The sequence below is a fragment of the Castor canadensis genome, chromosome 6 (assembly GCF_047511655.1).
Source record: "Castor canadensis chromosome 6, mCasCan1.hap1v2, whole genome shotgun sequence".
Lineage (NCBI taxonomy): Eukaryota > Metazoa > Chordata > Mammalia > Rodentia > Castoridae > Castor > Castor canadensis.
This window is the reverse complement of record NC_133391.1, coordinates 9,481,535-9,504,521: the sequence shown is the minus strand read 5'-3', so window position 1 is coordinate 9,504,521 and position 22,987 is coordinate 9,481,535. Positions and strand designations below refer to the sequence as shown.

At 37.4% G+C, this 22,987-nt stretch overlaps 1 protein-coding gene across 1 annotated transcript in view; it reads left to right on the top strand.

Moving 5' to 3' along the window:
- The first annotated feature begins 5,390 nt into the window (after positions 1 to 5,390).
- The window catches only part of LOC109680654 (vomeronasal type-2 receptor 116-like), a 49,308-nt gene continuing 31,711 nt past the window's right edge, over positions 5,391 to 22,987 (top strand). The window contains exon 1 of the mRNA XM_074077819.1: positions 5,391 to 5,515. Within this exon, the coding sequence (XP_073933920.1) occupies positions 5,496 to 5,515 (20 nt within the window). The 5' untranslated portion in view covers positions 5,391 to 5,495. The remainder of the gene's footprint in view (positions 5,516 to 22,987) is intronic.

Here is a 22,987-nt window from a genome sequence, read left to right as displayed (position 1 = left end):
AAATCCTTCGACAAGATCCAACACCACTTCATGATAAATGCTCTAAGAAAACTTGGAACAGAAGGAAAATACCTCAACATTGTAAAGGCTATATATGACAAACCTATAGTCAACATTATACTTAATGGTGAAAAACTGAAACCATTTCCCATAAAATCAGGAATGAGACAAGGGTGCCCACTATGCCCACTCCTATTCAACATAGTACTGGAATTCCAAGCCAGATCAATGAGGCAAGAAGAAGAAATAAATGGAATATAAATAGGTAAAGGAACTGTCAAAATATCCCTCTTTGCAGACGATATGATCTTATTCCTTAATGACTTAAAAAACTCTACCCCAAAATTTCTAGACACCATAAACAGCTACAGCAAGGTGGCAGGATACAAAATCAACTTACAGAAATCATTACCTGTCCTATACACCAGTAGTGAACAAACTGAGAGAGAATACATGGAAACAATTCCACTTACAACAGCCTCAAAAAAAATCAAACACTTAGGAGTAAACTTAACAAAGGATGTGAATAACCCCTACAAGGAGAACTACAACTCCCTGAAGAAAGAGATCAAGGAAGACTACAGAAAGTGGAGAGATCTCCCATGCTCGTGGATTGTTAGAATCAACATAGTAAAAATGGCTATACTCCCCAAAGTAATCTACATGTTTAATTAAATTCCCATCAAAATCCCAATGACATTCCTCACTGAGATTGAGAAATCTACCCTAAAATTCATTTGGAAACACAAGAGACCACAAATAGCCAAGGCAATACTCAGTAAAAAGAGCAATGCTGGAGGTATCACAATACCAGACTTCATAGTATATTACAAAGGAATAACAATAAAAACAGCTTGGTATTGGCACAAAAACAGACATGAAGACCAGTGGAACAGAATAGTTGACCTGGATATGAGTCCACACACCTATGCCCATCTTTATTTTGACAAAAGCGCTAAAATGACTCAATGGAGAAATGACTACCTCTTCAACAAATGTAGTTGGGAAAGAGGTTATCTCTCTGCAAAATACTGAAGCTCGATCTGTGTTTATCACTCTGTACTTGTATCAACTCAAAATGGATCAAGGACTTAACATCAGACTCAAAATTCTAAAGTTGGTACAGGAAAAGGAGGAAACACTCTGGAACTAATAGGTATAGGCAAGGACTTCCTCAATAGGACCCCAGCAGCTCAGCAACTAAGAGAAAGAATGGACAAATGGGACTTCATGAAATTAAAAAGCTTCTGCACAACAGAAGACATGGTCTCTAAACTGAAGAGACTACCCACAAAGTGGGAGAAAATATTTTCCAGCTATACATCAGAAAAAAGACTGATAACCAGAATATACAGGGAGCTCAAGAAACTAAACTCTCTCAAAATTAATGAACCAATAAAGAAATGAGCAAGTGAACTAAACAGAAATTTCTCAAAAGAAGAAAGTCAAATGGCTAAAAAACACATGAAAAAATGCTCACCATCTCTAGGTATAAAAGAAATGCAAATCAAAACCACACTAACATTCCACCTACCCCTGTTAGAATAGTCATCATTAAAAACAGCACTAATAACAGGTGTTAGTGAGGATGTGGGGTAAAATGGACCCTCGTCCACTGCTGCTGGGAATGCAAACCAGTGTAACCACTCTCAAAAAAACATTTGGAGTCTTCTTAAAAATCTAAACATAGATCTGCCTTATGATCCAGCAATCCGACTCCGGGGATATACCCAAAGGAATGTGACACAGGTTACTCCAGAGGCACCTGCACACCTATGTTTATTGCAGCGCTATTCACAATAGCCAAGTTATGGAAACAGCCAAGATGCCCCAATATAGACAAATGAATTAAGAAAATGTGGTATTTATACACAATGGAATTTTACTCAGTCATGAAGAAAAATGAAATCCTATCATTTGCAGTATAAATGGATGGAACTGGAAAACATCATTCTGAGTGAGGCTAGTCAGGCTCAGAAGACCAAAAATTGTATATTCTTCTTCACATGCTGACTTCAGATCTAGGGCAAATACAGCAATGTGGTTGGACTTGGGTCACATGGTAAGGGGAGAGCACCTACGGGAAGTATTGGGATAGCTAAGAAACCCAAAACCTGATAGTATTTGATGTCCCCACTGATGAGGTACTAATACAGAAACCTTAAAGCAACAAAGGTCAATATGAGAAGGGGATCAGGAACCAATGTAAAGATCTGTTAGAGATTAATCAACTTGGGATTTAACACATTTGTACATGGAATCAACACTCGTAATCTCTCTGTATAGCTATCCTTCTCTCAACTGGCAAAAACGTTTTGCCTTTCTTATTATTGCTTACACTTTCTCTTCAACAAAATTAGAGATCAGGGCAGAACAGATTCTGCCTGGAAGCGTGTGCAGGGGGAGAGTAAGGAGGTGGGAGTAGTGGGGAGAAATGGCCCAAGCAATGTATGCACATATGAATAAATGAATGAGAAAAAAGAAAAAAGTTTAGAATTTTCCACAATTTCCCACTCTAAGGAACAATTTTTTGATTGATAGAAGTTAAATGTAAGATTCTAGAATTTTCCTTTTAGAAGAACAAATCCTTTATTGTTCAGTATAGGTTTCTATGCTGTTATTCAAAGAACTATGCAACTATTGTTCTTGAGCCACCCAATAACAATATTTGAATGTGGCAGAACATTCCATGTTATGTAAGAACTCTGTGGTTGATATTTCTTGATTGCAACTTGAATCATTTTCTTTTTAGAGGCAGAGCGTGCCTGTCTTTCCAGATATTCAAAGAAGCCCATATGGGTAGACTGAGGTTCAGGCAGCTCAGGGATAAAGCCAATGTAAAATTCAAAGGGTATGTCACCAGAGGGGCAAACACCAGGCCTGGTGTTCAACTGCCAATGCTGCAAAAAAAATCAATAAACCAATGAAATCTACTCAGGGAATGCAAAGCAGAGTGATCTACATATGGAACATCATACATTTAAGAAATTAGGCATAGTAAATACAAACAGTATGTACTCCCTTTTTCACAAACATTACAGCAACAGAGTATTTGTGACAAACTTGATTTCACGTTACTGTATTACTGAAACAGCAAAAGCATACAGCAATGAACTCCCTGAAAATCTTTCCAGGGCTCCATCTAGTGATTAAATAGTGGAAGTAAGTATAGGCTCAGACAATATAAACAAAATGCTTAGAGTTTCTGGAAACACAGGTACAAAGAAAGCCAGCGATGGAAGACTGGAGTAAATACCTAAAACATGAAAGTATTATGAATTTTCAGGAAACTAGGACCTCACCTAGAACTCCAAACAAGCTGCCTATAACTGACCAGGAAGTATTTGGAAGGGTAGAAAACTCAGAGTTAAAACAATTGTTTTAAGCAAAAACAATGAACTGGAAGAAAGCACAGTAATTTTTCAGTACCATACAGAGAAAAACAAAGAATAAATTTAAAAGATCAACAATAACTGTGAACTGAAAAATACATGCAGCAAAATTATATGAGCTCAGTGATCATTTCTTGTCATCTCCTTATAGTTCAAAATTGAATTGTCAGCACACCAAATACTTTGATGTTAAACTACAGTCATTGGACAATCATTCTTGACATGTCTCTGAAAAGGTCATTGCAGACTTTAATTGTTTACACCAGATTCTTATGAATTCATCATGACTGCATCTCTGTACTTAGCTCAAACCACCATCATGTCTCTCCAGAATGTGTCCATCAACATCTTTTGTGAGATCTGTAAAAATACTGTTGTATTTCTCCCATCCATTCTAAATATTTATGGTAAACTACTCTTTCTGAAATATGATTGGAATAGACCAATTTCTTGATAAAGCTTTCTGTCATTCCCTATTACTCTGTGCATAAAAGTAACTGTTCCTATAGGAATTCAAAGAACTAAGTCTCATCCTTCTTTCAAGTCTCATTTCACTTCCACTGTACTTCAGACTGACTTATCTTATTTTCATTTTTGATACACACCAAGATCTTTATCACCACGTTCATTACACAAAGTTCAATCAATTGCTTTACTCTTCTCAACATGTTAGCTCACTGTCAGATATTCTCTTCCAGGGAAACTCCCACTGTCCTACAGATCTTGATCAGAATAGGTTCAATATGTTGTTATATTTTAGGGCCAAACTTCTTTCTCTTTCCATGATATTTTGCAAATTGAAATAATAGTTTATGTATAATTTCTTACTGAAAGTGTCGGTCTCATTTCAACTGAGAGTCATGACATGAGACTATATTCACAAACATACACTCAGGGACTGTAAGTGTAATTGAGAAAAAAGTCACTCTTTGGCTTGTTGTTTGTTGAGCAAATACATGACTAAGTGCATTTTGATTGCAAGCAAAAGTCAAAATAGCAAGCATAAAATTATTGTATAAGATGCTATGTCTGGGAGATGATCACAATAATCCAAAAGATTGTTTATAATTTTATCATACTAGCATCAATTGGTTGGCTCTATTTCCTCTACGCTTGATCCTGGGTAGGATTGTCACTTTCTTCAGAACAACAGAAGATGCTTAACTCAGCGTAGATAAAAGAAGATGTCAAGAGTGAAGAAAGTCATAGCTCAGAATGCAAATATGCAACTTGATATCTGCATCTACCTTGCACTATTGATTTGGAATTTCCTACGTCAACCTGATTATTGGTGGATTATTGGGAAACACCTGTGTCTGTGGATGTCTCTGCACATGCAATAGGTGTGTGGAGACCTGCCTAGGCAATACAAGGAATATTAGGGGAATGCATGTACCTTGGGTGTATGAATTTGTCTCTCCTGTGTACTTGAATTTTGGATGTGATGCCCCATTGACTTTGGTTAAGCCCTGACTGCACAGAGCCATTTATTACTCATTCACCTTGTACCTTCCATGGCATCTAATGATGTAATTCATTTTCCACATCCCAAATATCTTTTCTGCACATCTTTTTTAGATGCATACTTCAGAACAACTCTAAGAAAGGTTAATTCATCCCTGGGGCCTTACCATCTGTGGGCTTGGATGAAATTGTAGCACCTGGGTTGGAAAGGAGGATCCTCAGACTTATTTTCCAACTCATGTTTATCTCATGGATGCAGGACCTCAGATGCAGAGCCCAAGGCACAAATATTTCCAGATTCCTCCATGGGAATGGAAGACACTGGGCTGAAAGAAATTGGGGAATTAGAATGGACTTTCCAGTTGACATAAACACATATATACAGAGGCACACAGGAAACAAATATACCTGCCTGACACTGTAGGCTAAGCCTCTACTCAGAATTGTACATTTCTAGACATGTTCCCCTTGATTTTTCTTTTCCTTCTCCTCCAGCTTCCCCTCCATCTCAGTTCATTTTCTAATCAAGACTGTTTTCCTGACTTTGAGCACAGTATATACAAAGATGGAGATGTAGTGATTGCAGGGTTTTTCCCGCTTTATTCTTTTGTCAAAGATGACAGACACAATGATCCTGCCATGAATGGAGTTTCTGCAAAGTAAGTAATGACTTTATATTACATGTTTGTATTTCATTTCTGGATAAATACTGCCTAAGTGATCTGTGAATGCATAGAGCAATGTTGATAATAACCCCTACATGGCCCTTCCTCCTCTACCTTCCAGAAACATCCCTATTTTATTTTGTGGTTTATGGTGTACTTTTCTTTCAACAGGAACAAATATATTCCATTTTTTTCTTTTTCTTTTTTCCCTAATAAGGCTGAAATCTATGCATTTGCTCCACCATCTCTGGGACTCCTTCAACCTGGGCTGAAAGCTACCTCAAGAGATCATCGTTAGAAAAGGAATCCAAGTCAATTGCATGTGTTCTGAACTGAGAGACTAGAACAAGTTCCCTTTCTTGTAGCTCATGGTGTGATAAGATTTCTTTACTCACAAATGTATCTAGTAATGTCCCTACAGAGAAGTTCTGTACTTGTGCCCATGGTCATGAAAACTCTTATGACCGTAGACATCCAGTTACTGTTTCAAATATGATGTGTGTCATGCTGGGATTCTTTGTCAAATCTGGAAATGCAAACATAGCCAGAAATAAATGATAAACCCTGTGAGATTTTTCCCCTCCAATTTATTACTGCTTCATGTAGACACATATCTGTGCTCAGGTTTTGGCTATGAACAGATGCGAGGTCTGCAGCAGAGGGTCTAATTAATAAATTGTTAAGGCACAATTCCATGGAATTCTAGCAATGCATTTACAGCCGTATTAGCAGTGAAAACTTGATTGCAAGCAGTGATTCCTTGCATCAGTTTTCAAGTGCTGTTGTAGTGAGTGTTACCTGTGGTATCAGCACACATTTGGGAGCAGGGATGATGGGGTAGGAATTTGAGTTTCTTCCCTGCTGTGGAAGGTATCAGAACATCACTCTTATTGCATGCCTAGATGTTTGTCTGCTTACCTTTGTTTGTATTCAAATTTTTCCCAGGGATACTTTTTTCTCCCACTATTTTATAAATCATATTTGAATATAGTTACTTATGCTTTTGTCACACATTTAATGTTTTGCTTATAGTAGTCCTTTGCTACTTTAAAATTAGAAAAATTTGAAATCTGTATTCTAGGAATCTGGTCTGACTCTCCTAGACTTAGAGAAGAGAAATGTTAAGTGTGTTACTAGTTGAGGAGAGTAAGGAATTTCTTATGCCATGAAGGTGTTGCATTGATACATGGACTACTGGAATTGTGTTTTTGCTGTGGGGGAGGGAGGTTGTAGTCAAGTTATATTGGATATTATAACTTTATAACTTTTTGTATGGTAGCTTGTAGCTCTTCTAACTGAGGAGAATTTGTATTTCATCGTGGTAATGATTTTAAATTCCCTGAGAGCAAGCTAAATTAGTCTGTACTAAATTCCTTGCACAAATATATGTCTTCTTTGCAGATAATTCGAACTGATCATTGCCTTTAAAATGAACTATTTGGGGGATTCTAACCGAGTTCGTGACATACTCTTGATATGAGTTTCCTTTTAAATGAAAGATTGTGGAAAATAATTCCTCATTCTGTAGGTTGTCTCTTCTCTCTGTGATTTTTTCCTTTGCTCTGAAGTAACTTCTCCACTTAATATGATCCTTTTTAATTTTCTTTGGATTTCTGTGTTTTAAATTTTTTCCTGAAATTTGTTGTCTAATCCCTTGTTTTGAAAGGTTTCCTTATTTTTTTTCTAATGGTTTCTTACTTTATGGTGTTGAACTATAGGGATTCAATTTTGTGTTTATTTTTATATTTGGTGAGGAATGGGGTCCAGTTTCAAGTATTTAGTTTTCCCCACAGCACTGATTAAATATACTGTCATTTCTTCAAGTATGTGTCATTTTGCCACATACTTGTGAATCAGTTGATTGTAAATGCATGGGATAGTTGAGACATTTCAATCTTCCATTGTTGTATGTGTTTGTAATTATGCAAATAACCTGTTTTTTCCATACTATTACTTGAACACAGGGCCTACAGTTTCAGTGACTCCACAGCTCTTTCTTTTGTTTATGTGTTTTTTCAAGAAAGGGTCTCATGAACTGCTTTCCAGAGCTGAGTCAAACTGAGTACTAGTGATTTCTGCCTCCTGAGTAGCTAGGATCACAGGCCTGAGCCACTGCTGCCTGGCTGTCATGCAGTTTCATCCCCAAAATTTTACATTAATTCATGGAATCTGGTAGTGCATTCTCAGTGTTCATCTTTTGTTCAAAAAGATGGGCAGAATTCACTGAATTCTTGGGCTTCCAGGAATTCAGTGAATTTTGTGAACTTTTTGTGAATGTTTTGCTACTACTTTGAATAATGTCAGATTTTTCATCTTTTACATATTTTCTTGATGGTATTGTGTAACTGATGCATAAAAAGTAAATTATACTTATTTAACGGGTACCATTTTATGTTTCAGTACATATAAATATTTCATACAATTTATGTTAGATTAAACATTATTTATCTTCAAAAACTTCCAACACTTCTTTAAGATGAAACTTACAAAAGCATTTGTGGTAGGTTTGTGGAATATCATTAATTTTGAAGACATTACCATGAATCTATAAATCACTTATGTAGATGGACATATTCACATCTTTGAACAACTTTTCCTTTGACAAGTTCTATTAATAAAACTTGTTCATAAACATTGAAATGTATAATTTTTAAAAAATAATTTGTTGTTCCTGGGTAAGGTTTTCTGGTTGGTAAGGAGCCAGTTATATTGTGCTTATGTCTATTGCTACCGTATTCCTATTTCCCCCTCAGGCTTTATGTGATTGTTTCTTCTTTGAGTAATTGGCAATTGCATATTTTCTCTTTGTTTGGCTATGGTACCTCTGTATTGATTGTGCAACCTCTCTCTCTACATATATTCTGTATATATTCATTTGAATTTCCAGGTGAACACACTCATTTTCTGCAAAATAATGTGACCTACTTCTTACTTTTCATTCTTTCTTTACTACTAGTTTATTGTATATGTAATAGACTAAGAAATTCGAGAAGGTTATTAAATTCTGGTGTTATGTTAATGACAGTCTTTATTCTACTGCATGCTGTCTTTTGGCACTATGACTGTGTACTATATTTTTGAGTCAGTTTTAATGTAGCATTGCTAGTTTTGCTTCTCAAATGTTTTGTTGATTACTATTTGTAATTTTTAGACAATTTTTCTGTCTATGTTTCAAGGATTTTTTTGTATTATTTCCTTTTTTTTGTCCTTTCTGGTTTTGTTATCAGGTTAACACTGTATTGGTAGGATGTATTCAGTTCATTCTTTCCTTTTCAATTTACAAGATAGTTTGAGAACCATTGGTGTTGTTTCTTTTGTTTAAGTTCTGGGAGAATTTAGCAGTGAATCAATCTGGTCCAGGGTGTTACTTTGTTGGGAAGTTCTGTCAACACATCATATCATTGCACAGTATAAATCTGTTTGGGTTTTTTAGGTTCTATTCTATCAATTAGTTTGGTCTTACATGCCTAGAAATTTATCCATTTTGTCAAATTTTCAAATTCATTTTAATACACCTTTCAAAATATCCCTTATTGGTCCTCTGGATTTATGGGGGTGATAAGAATGAGTAAGGGATTGTCAGTCTTGTTTATCTTGTAAAGTTCCAACTTTTTTCATTGATTATTTATATTGTTATTTTATATTCCACATCATTACTTTCACATCTCTTTATTTCCCAGTTATTCAACTTGGAGTTTTGTACTTTATGAAATTCACCATCTGTGATTCTTCCTTCATTCTCATTTGATTGTATATTCTTCTCATGGGATTTAGTCTTTCCCTGACTCTATTGATTTTGACCATATTTCTTCTTCATCTGTGAGTGGGATTCCTGTGAGTGTCTTCGGCAATATTGGCTTAGTGAACATGACAGATTTCTTTATTTATGGCTATGTGAATATGATAAAATCATAATGTTATTTGAAATTCAAGATATTTCTTTTCTACATTTTATCATTATTTTTAATAGGTTTATATGGACTTTCAATGTGACATTTCCATATAAGTTTACAATGTACAGCAGTTTGGTTCATCCCATCACTTATTCTTTCTGTGCTCTGTCCCCCTTCTTAAATTGACTTCATCAGTTTCATTATTCTGTATTCATACATGTGCAGATTTCATCTTTCCTTCCACCTCCCACTGTTACCCTTCCCTTAACAACATGTTTACATTCCTGACCTTCACTGTCTAAGGGTCTTTTGATTGTAGAGGGGGGCTTGCCTTGGTATTCTGTCTTGAAGCATATCATAATTTAATCAGACTAGCCTCCTTATTACTTTTCCTTGTCCTTTATCCATTACCCTTTATTGTTCAGCAGTTTTCACGGTGTGTTGCATTGTGTCTTTTTCCTACACAGATGCAAAATATTTTAATATTATTCATGCTCTATCATTCTCCTCTCCTTTCCCTCCTCCCTAGTGCCTTCTAACACTCCCGTATTTGAATGATGCTATATGTATATTGAATATACATAGTGCTTGCTAGTGTTTGTATTTGGACCTATGTTCCATGTGTTAGAGAAAACATGTGACCTGTATCTTTCTGAATGTGGCTTACTTTGCATAACATTATGCTCTCCAGTTCCATCCATTTACCTGCACAAAAATGCTTTGTGCCCCTGTTTTCGCTGAGTTCCTGGCCTATGCCTGCAGCTCAAGTCCAGTAGAGAATGTGGATGTCAGGTTTACCATGGTGGGAAGGAGATTGTATGTAGCAGCTTTTGTCCATAGACCCTATCTAGGAAAAGGAAGGAGAGGAAGTTGAGGAGGAGGAGGAAGAAGAAGAGAAGTTAGGGGAGGTAGGGGGAGGTGGAAGAGGAGAAGAAGGAGAAGGAAAAGTTTAGGGAAGAAGAGGAAAAAATGAGAAGGAGACAGAGACAGAGGAGGAAGGATGGAGGAAGTGAGCTTTCTCCTGCTTGTATGTGCTGATGTATATGTGACTCCATCCCTAAACAAGTTCCTGTCCCCAGAACCTGTCTGGCATGAAGCTCTCCTCTAGGCATATGCTTCTGAGACTGGTTGGCATGATTTAGTCAGCAGTGGGGAGACCTTGGGTAGGGCATGTGCCTGAGTCAAATCATGCCAGGGACAGCAAGGCACCTGTCCCTGGCATGCAATTCTAATTCATTCAGACAAAAGCATAGGCTGTCCTTTATTTCTTTTCCCAGAGCAGTAGTTAAGAAAGAATTTTCCCTCCCTCTCCCTTTCCCTTCCATTGTCTCCCTCTCCCCTTCCTTCCCTCTATTTCTTCTCTCTCCCCCACCCATGCACCCTCCCTTCTTCCTTCATTTATTTATGAGCACTTTCATTGAACTCAATAGATTTGTGAGAAGCCTTAAAAACAAATCTGTCAAGAATCTCTGGTCACATGGAGCTGAAAGTTCCACAGCAGTCATCAGAACAGGAAAAGTGTACAAGAGGTATTAAAGCCATGTATGCAAGGCTGTCATATGTGCTGGCAGGAACAGCAGGGGAGTGTGTGCTGGGGTACCAGAGCTCAATGGGACCATGGGCAGAGTCCACCAGGCATGGGATTTTGTGTACCCCATAGGAAATTCTGGGTTCATCCTGTGAACTCCAGACAATGGCCTGGGGCTCTGGAGTCACTGTCTGTGGGTCTTTGCTGCCATGATTACCTTTGATCATATGGTTCATTGTGGTTCTTCAGGGAGTCAAATGTGAGAATTGCCATTCAGTGTTTAGTACTGAGAAGAAGAAAATTTTATTCATATGTGCATACAATGTTTGGGTCATTTCTCCACACATACCCCACCCCCTCATTTGTCCCCCACCCCTTCCATTACCACCCTAGCCCCTTGCTGCAATGCAGTAACTATTTTGCCCCTATCTCTAATTTTGTTGAAGAGAGAGTTTAGGCAGTAATAGGAATTACCAAGGGTTTTTGCTAGTTGAGTTAAGGATAGCTATACAGAGAGTTGACTTGCATTGCTTTCCTGTACATGTGTGTTACCTTCTAAGTTAATTGTTCTCAAACTAACAATTCTCTAGTTCCTGGTCCCCTTCTCCTATTGGCCTCAGTCACTTTAAAGTATCTGCATTAGTTTCTCTGCATTGAGGGCAACAAATGCTATCTAGTTTTTTGGGAGTCTTACCTATCCTCATACCTCCCTTGTGTGCTCTCGCTTTATCATGTGATCAAAGTCTAATCCCCTTATTTTGCCTGCCCTTGATCTAATGTCTGCATATGAGGGAGAACATGCAATTTTTGGTCTTTTGGGCCAGGCTAACCTCACTCAGAATGATGTTCTCCAATTCCATCCATTTACCTGGAAATGAAAACATTTTTTTCTTTTTCATTGTTGCATACAATTCCATTGTGTATAAACCCCACATTTTCTTGATATATTTGTCAGTAGTACGGCATCTTGGCTGTTTCCATAACTTGGTTATTGTGAATAGAGCTGCAATAAACATGGGTGTGCAGGTGCCTCTGGAGTAACCTGTGTCACATTCTTTTGTGTATATCCCCAAGAGTGGTATTGCTGGATCATATGGTAGATCTACGATTAGATTTTTAAGAATCTGTCAAATTATTTTCCAGAGTGGTTGTACTAGTTTACAATCCCACCAGCAGTGTAAGAGGGTTCCTTTTTCCCTGCATCCTTGCAAACACCTGTTATTAGTGGTATTGCTAATGATGACTATTCTAACAGGGGTGAGGTGGAATCTTAGTGTGGTTTTAATTTGCAATTCCTTTATGGCTAGAGATGGTGAGCATGTTTTCATGTGTTTTTTGGCCATTTGAGTTTCTGTTTTTGGGAAAGTTCTGTTTAGTCCACTTGCCCATTACTTTATTGGTTCATGAATTTTGGGAGAATTTAATTTTTAGTTTCCTTATATATTCTGGCTATCAGTCCTTTGTCTGATGTGTAGCTGGCAAATATTTTCTCCCACTCTGTGGGTATTCTCTTCAGTTTAGAAACCATTTCTTTTGTTGAGCTGAAGCTTTTTGGTTTTATGAAGTCCCATTTATCTATGCTCTCTCATAGTTGCTGAGCTGCTGAGGTTCCATTGAGAAAGTCCTTGTTTATAGTTATTAGTTCCAAAATATTTCCTACTCTTTCCTGTACCAACTTTAGAGTTTGTGGTCTGATATTAAGATCCTTGATCTATTTTGAGTTAATATTGGTATGGGGTGATAAACATGGATCTAGTTTCAGTTGTTTGCAGATTGTTAACCAGTTTTCCCAGCAGTTTTTGTTGAAGACGCTGTCTTTTCTCCATCATATATTTTTAGCACCTTTGTCAAAGACAAGTTGGTTATAGTCGTGTGATTTCATATCCATGTCCTCTATTATGTTCCACTGGTCTTCATATCTGTTTTTGTACCAGTACCATGCTGCTTTTATTGTTATTGCTTTGTAATATTGTTTGAAGCTGGGTATTGTAATACTTCCAGGATTGTTCTTTTTATTCTGTATTGCCTTGGCTATACTCAATAAAAAATTTATGTATTTCCATATAAATTTAACAGTAGATTTTTCAATCTCTTTGATAAATGTCATTGGGATTTTGATGGGAATTGCATTAGACACGTAGATTACTTTTGGAAGTATAGACATTTTTACTATGTTGATTCTACCAATCCATGAGCATGGGAGATTTCTCCACTTTCTATAGTCTTCCTCAATCTCTTTTTCAGAAGTTTATAGTTTTTCTTCTTGAGGTCGTTCACCTCTTTGTTAGGTTTACACCTAGGTATTTGACATTTTTTGAGGCTATTGTAAATGGAGTTGTTTTCATATATTCTTTCTCAGTTTGCTCGTTATTAGTGTATAGAAATGCTAATGACTTTTCTATGTTGATTTTATATCCTGCTAGGTTGCTATAGTTGTAGATGGGGTCTAGGAGCTTTTGAGTAGAGTTTTTTGGGTCTTTAAGGTATAGGATCATATTGTCTGCAAATAGGGATATTTTGACTGTTTCTTTACCTATTTGTATTCCTTTTATTCCTTCTTCTTGCCTAATTGCTCTGGCTAGGAATGCCAGTATTAAGTTGAATAGGAATAGAGATAGTGGCCATCCTTGTCTCATTCCTGATTTTAGAGGGAATGGTTTCTTTTTTTCACCATTAAGTATAATGTTGGCTGTAGGTTTGTCATATATAGCTTTTATAATGTTGGGATACTTTCCCTCTATTCCTAGTTTTCTTAGAGCTTTTATCATGAAATGGTGTTGGATCTTATCAAAGGCTTTTTCTGCATCTATTGAGATAATCAAGTGGTTTTTGTCTTTGCTCAGTTAATGTGGTTTATTACATTTTTGATTTTCATATGTTGAACTACCCTTGCATTCCTGGGATGAAGCCTACTTGGTCTTCGTGAATGATCTTTTTGATGTGTTGTTGAATTCGGTTTGCCATTATTTTATTGAGGATTTTTGCATCAATGTTCGTTAAGGAGATTGGCCCATAGTTCTCCTTTTTGGAGTTGTTTTTTCCTGATTTTGGGATAAGTGTAATACTGGCTTCATAAAATGTGCCCTTCCCTTTCTATTTCATGGAACAGTTTAAGGAGGGTTGGTATTAGGTTCTTCTTGAAAAGTCTGATAGAATTCAGCAGAGAATCCAGCAGGTCCTGTGTTATAGATGTATTCAGGTGATTAATGTTCTCTTGGTTCAGTTTTGGAGACCATAAATATCTAGAAATCTGTCCATTTCTTTAAGATTTTCGAATTTATTTGAATATAGCTTCTTAAAGTAGTCTCTGATGAATTCCTGGACTTCCATGGTGTTTGATGTTAACTCCTCTTTTGCATTCCTGATTTTACTAATTTGGGTTTTTTCTCCTCTCCTTTTAGTTAGGTTTGCCAGTGGTCTATCAATCTTGTTTATTTTTTCAAATAACCAACTTTTTGGTTTCTATTTCATTGATTTCAGCTCTTCTTTTTATTACTTTGTCCTTCTATTTGTTTTGGAATTTGCTTGTTCTTCTTTTTCTAGGAGTTTGAGATGTATCATAAGGTCATTGATTTGGGATCTTTCAGTCTTTTTAATATATGCACTCATGGCTAAAAGCATTTCTCTCAGGACTGCCTTTGCTGTGTCTCATAGGTCCCGGTAGGTTGTGTTTTCATTTTCATTGACTTCCAGGAACTTTTTTATTTCCTCTTTTATTTCATCAATGACCCATTGTTCATTAAGCAATGAGTTATTCAGTTTCCAACTGTTTGCATGTTTTTTGTCTTTATTTTTGTTGTTGGGTTCTAGTTTTATTGCATTGTGATCAGATAGAATGCATGGTATAATTTGTATTTTCTTATATTTTCTGAGGCCTGCTTTGCTCCATAGGATATGACCTATTTTGGAGAAGGTTCCATGGGCTGCTGAGAAGAATGTGTATTGTGTAGAAGTTGGATGAAATGTTCTGTAGACATCAACTAGGTCCATTTGGTCTATGGTATATTTTAGATCTAGGATTTCTTTATTGATTTTTTGTTTAGATGACCTATCTATTGATGATAATGGGGTGTTAAAGTCTCCAACGAATTAATATATGCTTTTAGGTCCTTCAGCGTATGTTTGATGAAATTGGATGCATTGACCTTGGGTGCATATAGGTTGAGGATGGTTATTTCCTTTTGGTCTATTTCCCCTTTTATTAGTATGGAATGTTCTTCTTTATCTTGTTTGATCAAGGTAGGTTTGAAGTCTACTTTGTCAGAGATGAGTATTGTTACTCCTGCCTGTTTTCGGGGGCTGCTGGCTTGGTAAATCTTCTTCCAGTATTTCATCTTAAGCCTATTTCTGTAGGTGAGATGGTTCTCCTCCTTTTTAATCCACTTCGTCAAACAGTGCCTTTTGATGGGGGAATTAAGACCATTAACATTAAGTGTTAGTACTGACAGGTATGTGGTGATTCCTGTCATTTAGTTGTCTTAGTTGTGTGAAGGTTTGATTGTGTGTACCTAAGTTGAGTTTACTCTCTACTTTCTTGCTTTTTCTTTTCCTATTTTTGGTGCTGCCTGCCCTTTCATGGTTATGTTATGTTTCACTTTCTGTGTCCAGAATTCCTTGAAGAATCTTTTATAGTGGTAGCCTTGTGGTCACATATTGTTTTAGTTTCTGCTTATCATGGAAGACTTTTATTGCTCCATCTATTTTGAATGATTGTTTTGCTGGGGAGAGTATCTTAAGGTTGAAGTTATTTACATCGGTGCCCAGAAAACCTCACCCCAAGCTCTTCTTTCTTTTAATATTTCTGTTGAGTTGTCTCTTCTAATTTTGATAGGTTTACCTTTGAATGTGATTTGTTTTTTTCTCTCTTACAGCCTTCAATGTTCTTTCTCGAGTCTCTGCACTTGTTGTTTTAATGATAATATGGTGTGTGGTGGTTCTATTTTGGTCAGGTCTGTTTGATGTTCTCGAGAACTCTTGCATCAGTATGGGCATAGATTTCTCTAGATTTGGGAAATTTTCGGTTATTATTTTGTTGAATATATTACTCATTCCCTTTTTTTGCACCTCTTCTTCTTCATTAATGTCCATGATTCTCAGGTATCATCTTTTGATGGAGACAGTAAGTTCTTGCATTTTCTTTTCACAGGTCTTGAGTTGTTTAACTAATAGTTCTTTGGTTTTCCTTTAATTACCATTTCATCTTTGGGCTATGAGATTCTGTCTTTTGCTTGTTCTCTTCTGCTGGATTGCTTTCCATTTTGTTTTTCATTTCTATTTCATTCTTTTTTCTGAGGTTTTCCATATCCTGAGTGCTTTCCTCTTTAATATTGTCTATTTTCGTCCTGAGTACATTTATCTCTTTATTTATCATGTTCTGTGTTTCACCTTTTTGTTTTTAGAATCACTGTGTGTGATTCTATAGTTTCTTTTATTTGTTTTTGGGCTTTCTCAAATTCTCTATTTTTGTTGTCTGGAATTTCTTGAATGTCTCTTGTACATTTTGGTTGACCATATCCAGTATCATCTCTATAAAATTCTCATTGATTACTTGCAGGATTTCTTCTTTCAGGTTGTTCTTTTTGGCTTCATTGGGTTCTTTGGCATAGTTTATCTCCATTTTGTTGGAGTCTGGATCTGGGTATCTGCTTTTTTCTGTTCCCTCTGGTTCTTGTACTAATTTATTACTGGGGGCAAAACTAGTTTCCCCCTTTTTTCCATCTTCCCATCATTGCTCTTGCTATTGTTAATGTACCTGTATTGTGTGCAATTAAGTATTTTCTAGCTTGTAATAATAACAATGGTGATATCTCAAATGGGAGGGTGAGAGGAGAGGGAAAGCAAAGGAAGTAAAGGAAAGGGAAAAACAAACAAACAAACAAACCACTAAACAAACAAACAACAACAAACCAGTGCCAATGAAATAAACAGGTAGAGATAGTATACTAATCAACATGAAGCTAAACAAGCATTAGAGAGACAGAGAGAGGGTTAAAAAAAATCCCCAAGTTCAAATGTAATAGAGTTTCAGTCTTAATAATTTTGTTGTTAATCCCTCAGCCTACAATCCTAGAGATGGTGTCTCAGAAGTAGTTCTGTTGTTATCTCATCAAAGGGTGAAAACAAAAAATAAAAAACAAAACAAACAAAAACCCCAAAACAAACCAAAACAAAATATCCCAAGTTCAAATGCAATACAGTTTCAGTTAGACCTTCAGCATGCAGTTCTAGTTCAGTCATTGCCTCATCAAAGGAAGAGAGAAAAAAAAAAGTAAAAGGGTCTGGAGACAGTTCTGTGAATGTCTATCTGAGGCTTCGGCTCACTTGCTTGCTACTGTCAGCCAGATGTTGCTTGAGGCTTTATTGATTGCTGATTTCAGGAATGAGCTTATCACTCACCTAGTCCCACAGGCTTTGTTTATTTAGAGTTCTCTTAGGCATGACAGCCACTGCTACAAAGTTTCCCCTCTCCGAGCACACTGGGTAGGTGGTGCTACACCTGCATTCTCTGGCCCAATTGTTTATTTACAGTTCTGTGAGGGATTGCCCCTGCCCCCTCTTCAGTGCTCAGGGTGCCCTGCACTCTTTGCTATGTGTCTTTTTTGTTGTTGTTATTGTTTATTCAGTTTTGTTTTTGTCTCGCTTTTCCCTCTGTCTGGTCAGTCTGTCCAGGGGGCTATGCTGATCTGGCCCAGGGTTGTTTGTGGGAGTACTGTGTGCCGCTTAGCTCACCTGGTGGTCAGTTTCTCTCAAGCCAGTAGGAGCTGGCATCTGGCAGTGCAGGATTCCTCCTTGTTTCTCCATTTAATGTGGAGTGGGGATGCTATGGGCAGGTGGGGGAACTGGAGTTTTGCCTCTTCTTGGTTGTTTATCCTGCAAAGTGTTTCTCCAGCGTCTATCCAAGATTTTACTTTATGAAGCACAATTTCTGCTTCCTCCCTGTAGTCACAATCTTGGAATCTCTATCCTGAATCAGTCTTGACTTGGTAGGAAGAAAGTTCGTTCTTTGTGTCCCTGTTTTCGCTGAGTCCCATGCCTCTACCTGCAGCTCAAGTCCAGTAGAGAATGTGGATGTAACGTTTACCATGGTGGGAAGGAGAGTGTATGTAGCACCTTTTGTCCATAGACCAACTAGGAAAAGGAAGGAGAGGAAGTTGAGGAGGAGGAGGAGGAGGTAGAGAAGGTAGGGGAGGAAGGGGGAGGTGGAAGGTTAGAAGAAGGAGAAGGAAAAGATTAGGGAAGAAGAGGAGAAAATGAGAAGGAGACAGAGACAGAGGAGGAAGGAGGGAGCAATTGAGCTTTCTCCTGCTTGTATTTACTGATGTATATGTGACTCCATCCTTAAACAAGTTTCTGTCTCCAGAACCTGTCTGGCATGAAGCTCTCCTCTAGGCATATGCTTCTGAGACTGGTTGGCATGATTCAGTCAGCAGTGGGGAGACCTTGGGTGGTGCATGTGCCCGAGTCAAATCATGTCAGGGACAGAAAGGCACCTGTCCCTGGCAGGCAATTCTCATTCATTCAGACAAAAGCATAGTCTGTCCCTTATTTCTTTTCCCAGAGCAGAAGTTAAGAAAGAATTTTCCCTCCCTCTCCCTTTCCCTTCCATTGTGTCCCTCTCCCCTTCCTTCCCTCTATTTCTCCTCTCTCCTCCCACCCATGCACCCTCCCTTCTTCCTTCATTTATTTATGAGCACTTTCATTGAGCTCAATAGATTCGTGGGAAAACTTAAAAACAAATCTGTCAAGAATCTCTGGTCACATGGAGCTGAAAGTTCCACAGCAGTCATCAGAACAGGAAAAGTGTACCAGAGGTATTAAAGCCATGTATGCAAGGCTGTCATATGTGCTGGGTAGCAACAGCAGGGTAGTGTGTGCTGGGGTACCAGAGCTCAATGGGACTATAGGCAGAGTCCACCAGGCATGGGATTTTGTGCACCCCACAGGAAATTCTGGGTTCATCCTGTGAACTCCAGACACTGTCCTGGGGCTCTGGAGTCACTGTCTGTGGGTTTTTGCTGCCATGATTACCTTTGATCTTATGGTTTATTGCGGTTCTTCAGGGAGTCAAAGGTGAGAATTGCCATTCAGTGTTTAGTACTGAGAAGAATGCACAGTGCTCATTCTAGGCCTATATGTAGATATTTAAGATGTGAGTAACACTTTTCTAAGTGCAACTTTGTATCGAGGTATAGAATGTTGCAAATTGTTCCATTCTAAGAACAAACTCTGTTTTTAGTGGATCTTCATTGTACCTTCAAATATTTTCTTTTTAGAAGCATATATTTCTTGAGCACACTGTGCACAAACATACCGTGACTGAAAGGCCTACAGAACTCTTGTCTCGAAAGCAGCCTTGTTAACAAGGTATAAAATGTGGCACAATGTCCCATTATAAAGTGGCATTCAGTTCTTGACAGATCTCAAATGAAACTTCTAGCATTTTACTCTTAAAAGAGGTTATATTTTATTGTTCACTGCAGGCATATATGCTGTCATTCAAAGAACAATGTAAATGATTTTGTAAATGCACTTTGGCAATAGGCTTAGAATGTGGAAAAATTTTCCATTCTAATAAAGAACTCTGCCACTGATGCATCTTCCAAGGGACATGGAGGTTTTGCTATCTTGGAGTAATGAATCATGTGTCCTCATTTTAGGCCTATAATTCTAATGATGGAAGGCTATTCTAAAAGCAGCTCAGTAACAAGGTTTATAATATTGGTCAATGTTCCACTCTGTGAATGAACTCTTATGCTATATCTTGATTGTAACTACAAGTGTTTTCCTTTTAGAAACACATATAACTTAGAGCTCATAACATTTAGTATGTAATAGAGAGGACTATGTAACTGCTACTGTGAAAGCAGTTGGTAAATAAGATTTAACGTTCAAGTCTAAGAAACATGCTATGGTAGATAGACATTGTACTTTCATACATTTTCCTTGAATTTTCACATATTTCTTATAGTCCCTTTTACACATATGCACTCTCATTGAAAGGAATATGTAACTGCCACTCTAAAAGAAGCTTAGTAACAGAGTTTAAAGGTGTCACAATCTTCCATTATTAGAGGAGCTCTCTCCTAAGTTCATGACTGTACCTTCCAGCATGTCCCTTTTATAAGGACACCTTCCTTGTTGTTCAGCTATAGGCCTGTATGGTGGAATTGAAGGTAGTGTGTAGTGCTCTTTTGAAAGCAGTATAGTAGAATGGTGTAGAATGTACCTCACATAATTATAAAAGGAACTATGTAACTGCTGTGGTAAATGCAGCTTAGAAAAAAGTTTTATGCAAATGAGTGGCACACAGTGCTCCTACAGCTATCTCTGGGATAAACCAGCATAGCCCCCTTGAGGACTGACCCCCACCAGGCAAAAATAAAACTAAAAAACAATGGAATCATAAACAAGGAACTGAAAGGGACACACAGCGGATGGGGAGAGGTGTTCTGAGACACTGGAGAAGGGGGAAGGATCAAGGAGCTGCTCTCTTCGTGAACTTTTAGTAAACAAAATCTGCCCCTCCACCAGAGAAAGGAGGAGAAGGCAAGGAGATGCTTTCCATGAGAACTGTCAGTTAATAAAACCTGCACAAGTAGATGGCTGACAGTAGGCAGTAGGTGAGCCACTGCCTGAAATAGGGCAGATAGTGGTTCACAAAGCTGTCTCCTGACCCAAACACCTGGTGAGACAACAGAGTTACTGCTTAAATACCAACACCAGGACTGAATGCTGAAGGAGTAACACCAGAAATACCAAGACTGAAATTTCATTGTTCCTGAACCTGGGATTTTCTTTTTCTTTTTCTTTTTTCTCTTTCTCTGTAAGTGCTTGCTTAGTTCACTGTTGCTGAGTACACCATCTCTCCCTGTTGATGTCTTTGGTTCTCTATTTTTTCCCTTTTCTTTCTTTTTCTTCTTTCTCTTTCTGTCTTGATCTCATTACTTTTAATATTGTAAGCTAGATAACACTAAATTACACACAGACAGGGACAGAAAGAAAACCAAGGGGAATGACGGGAAGATGAAAAAGGGATGGATACCCAGTTCCAGACTGCAAAAACCAAAGACAGACTACCTCAAGGAATGCAATGAAGCCCACAAGAACACCATGAAAGAAGAAATCACTGAGAATTTCATGGAGATGTTACTAGAAAATGTCAACCAAAATGTACAGGAGGCACTCAAGAAATTCCAAGACAATACAAATAAAGACTATGAGAAGACAGAAAAACAAATAAGTGAACTCATAGGAGCCCTAAATGAATACCAAAGTGAAACAGAGAACACCATAAGTAGAGAGATAAGTGAATTAAGGATGAAAATAGACAATATTAAAGAGGAAATGACCCATGATATGGAAAACCTCAGAAAAAAAATGAAACAGAAATACAAAACACAATGGAAGTCCACTCCAGCAGACTAGAACAAGGAGAAGACAGAATCTCAGAAGTTGAAGATGAAATGGAAATTAAAGGAAAAACTAAAGAACTATTACAAAAACAGCACAAAACCTGTGAAAGAAATATGCAAGACTCACTCACTCCATCAAAAGGTCAAACCTGAGAATCATGGGCATTGAAGAAGGAGAAGAAGTGCAAGCAAAAGGAATTTGTATAATATTCAATAAAATAATAACAGAAAAATACTCAAATCTAGAGAAAAGTATGCCCATTAAGGTACAAGAAGCCTCCAGGACACCAAAGAGACTTGACAAAAAAATAACTACCCCATGACATATTATCATTAAAACAACAAGCACAGAGAATAGAGAAAGAATATTGAAGGCTGTAAGAGAAAAAAAATATCATATAAAGGTAAACTCATCAAAATCACAGCAAATTTCTTATCAGAAATATTAAAAGCACGAAGATCATACAGTGAGGCATTCTGGGCACTGAACGAATATACCTTTAACCTTAGGATAATCTACCCAGCAAAACTATCATTCAAAATGGTTGGAGCAATAAAAAACTTCCATGACAAGCAGAAGCTAAAACGATATATGACCACAAAGCCACCACTACAAAAGATTCTTAAAGAATACTGCACACAAAATATGAAGGAATACAAAACCGTAAAAGAACAGGCAGTACCAAATGAAAGAAGGAAAGACAAGAAAGTAGAGAGTAACATCAATTCAGCTGCACACAATCCAACCCTTAAACAACAAAAACAACTAAATGACAGGAATCACCACATACCTATCTATACTAACACTGAATGTTAATGGACTTAACTCCCCCATCATGACACCGTTTGACAAACTGGATCAAAAAGGAAGATCCAACAATCTGTTGCTTACTGGAGACCCATGTCATCAACAGAAACAAGCACTGGCTTAGGGTGAAAGGCTGGAAGAAGCTTTACCAAGCCAATGCCCATCCCCCCCCAAAACAGGCAGGAGTAGCAATGCTTATCTCAGGCAAAGTAGACTTCAAACCTACATTGGTCAAAAGAGATAAAGAAGAACATCTTATACTAATAAAAGGGGACATACCAAAAGGAAATAATAACTATCAACCTATATGCACCCAATGTCAGTGCACTCAATTCATCATACACACTGTGAAGGACCCAACAAAATATATAAACTCCAATACAGTGGTAGTGGAGACTTTAATACCCCTGGTCACCAATAGATAGGTCATACAAACAAAAAATCAATAAAGAAATTCTAGAAGTAAATCACACCATAGATCAAATTGACCTGGCAAATATCTACAGAATATTTCATCCAACTGCTGCACAATATACATTCTTCTCAGCAGTCCATGGAACTTTCTCCAAAATTGATTCTATCTAGGGCACAAAGCAAACCTCAGCAAATAAAAGGAAAACGAAATAATCCCATGCATTCTATCTCATCACAATGCATTAATACTAGAACTCAACAACAAAAACAATAGTAAAAACATGCAAACAGTGGGAAGCCGAACAAAATATTGCTCTATGATCAATGGGTCATTGATGAAATAAAAGAGGAAATTAAAAGGTTCCTGGAAGTTAATGAAAATGAAAACATGGCCTTCCAGAACCTATGGGA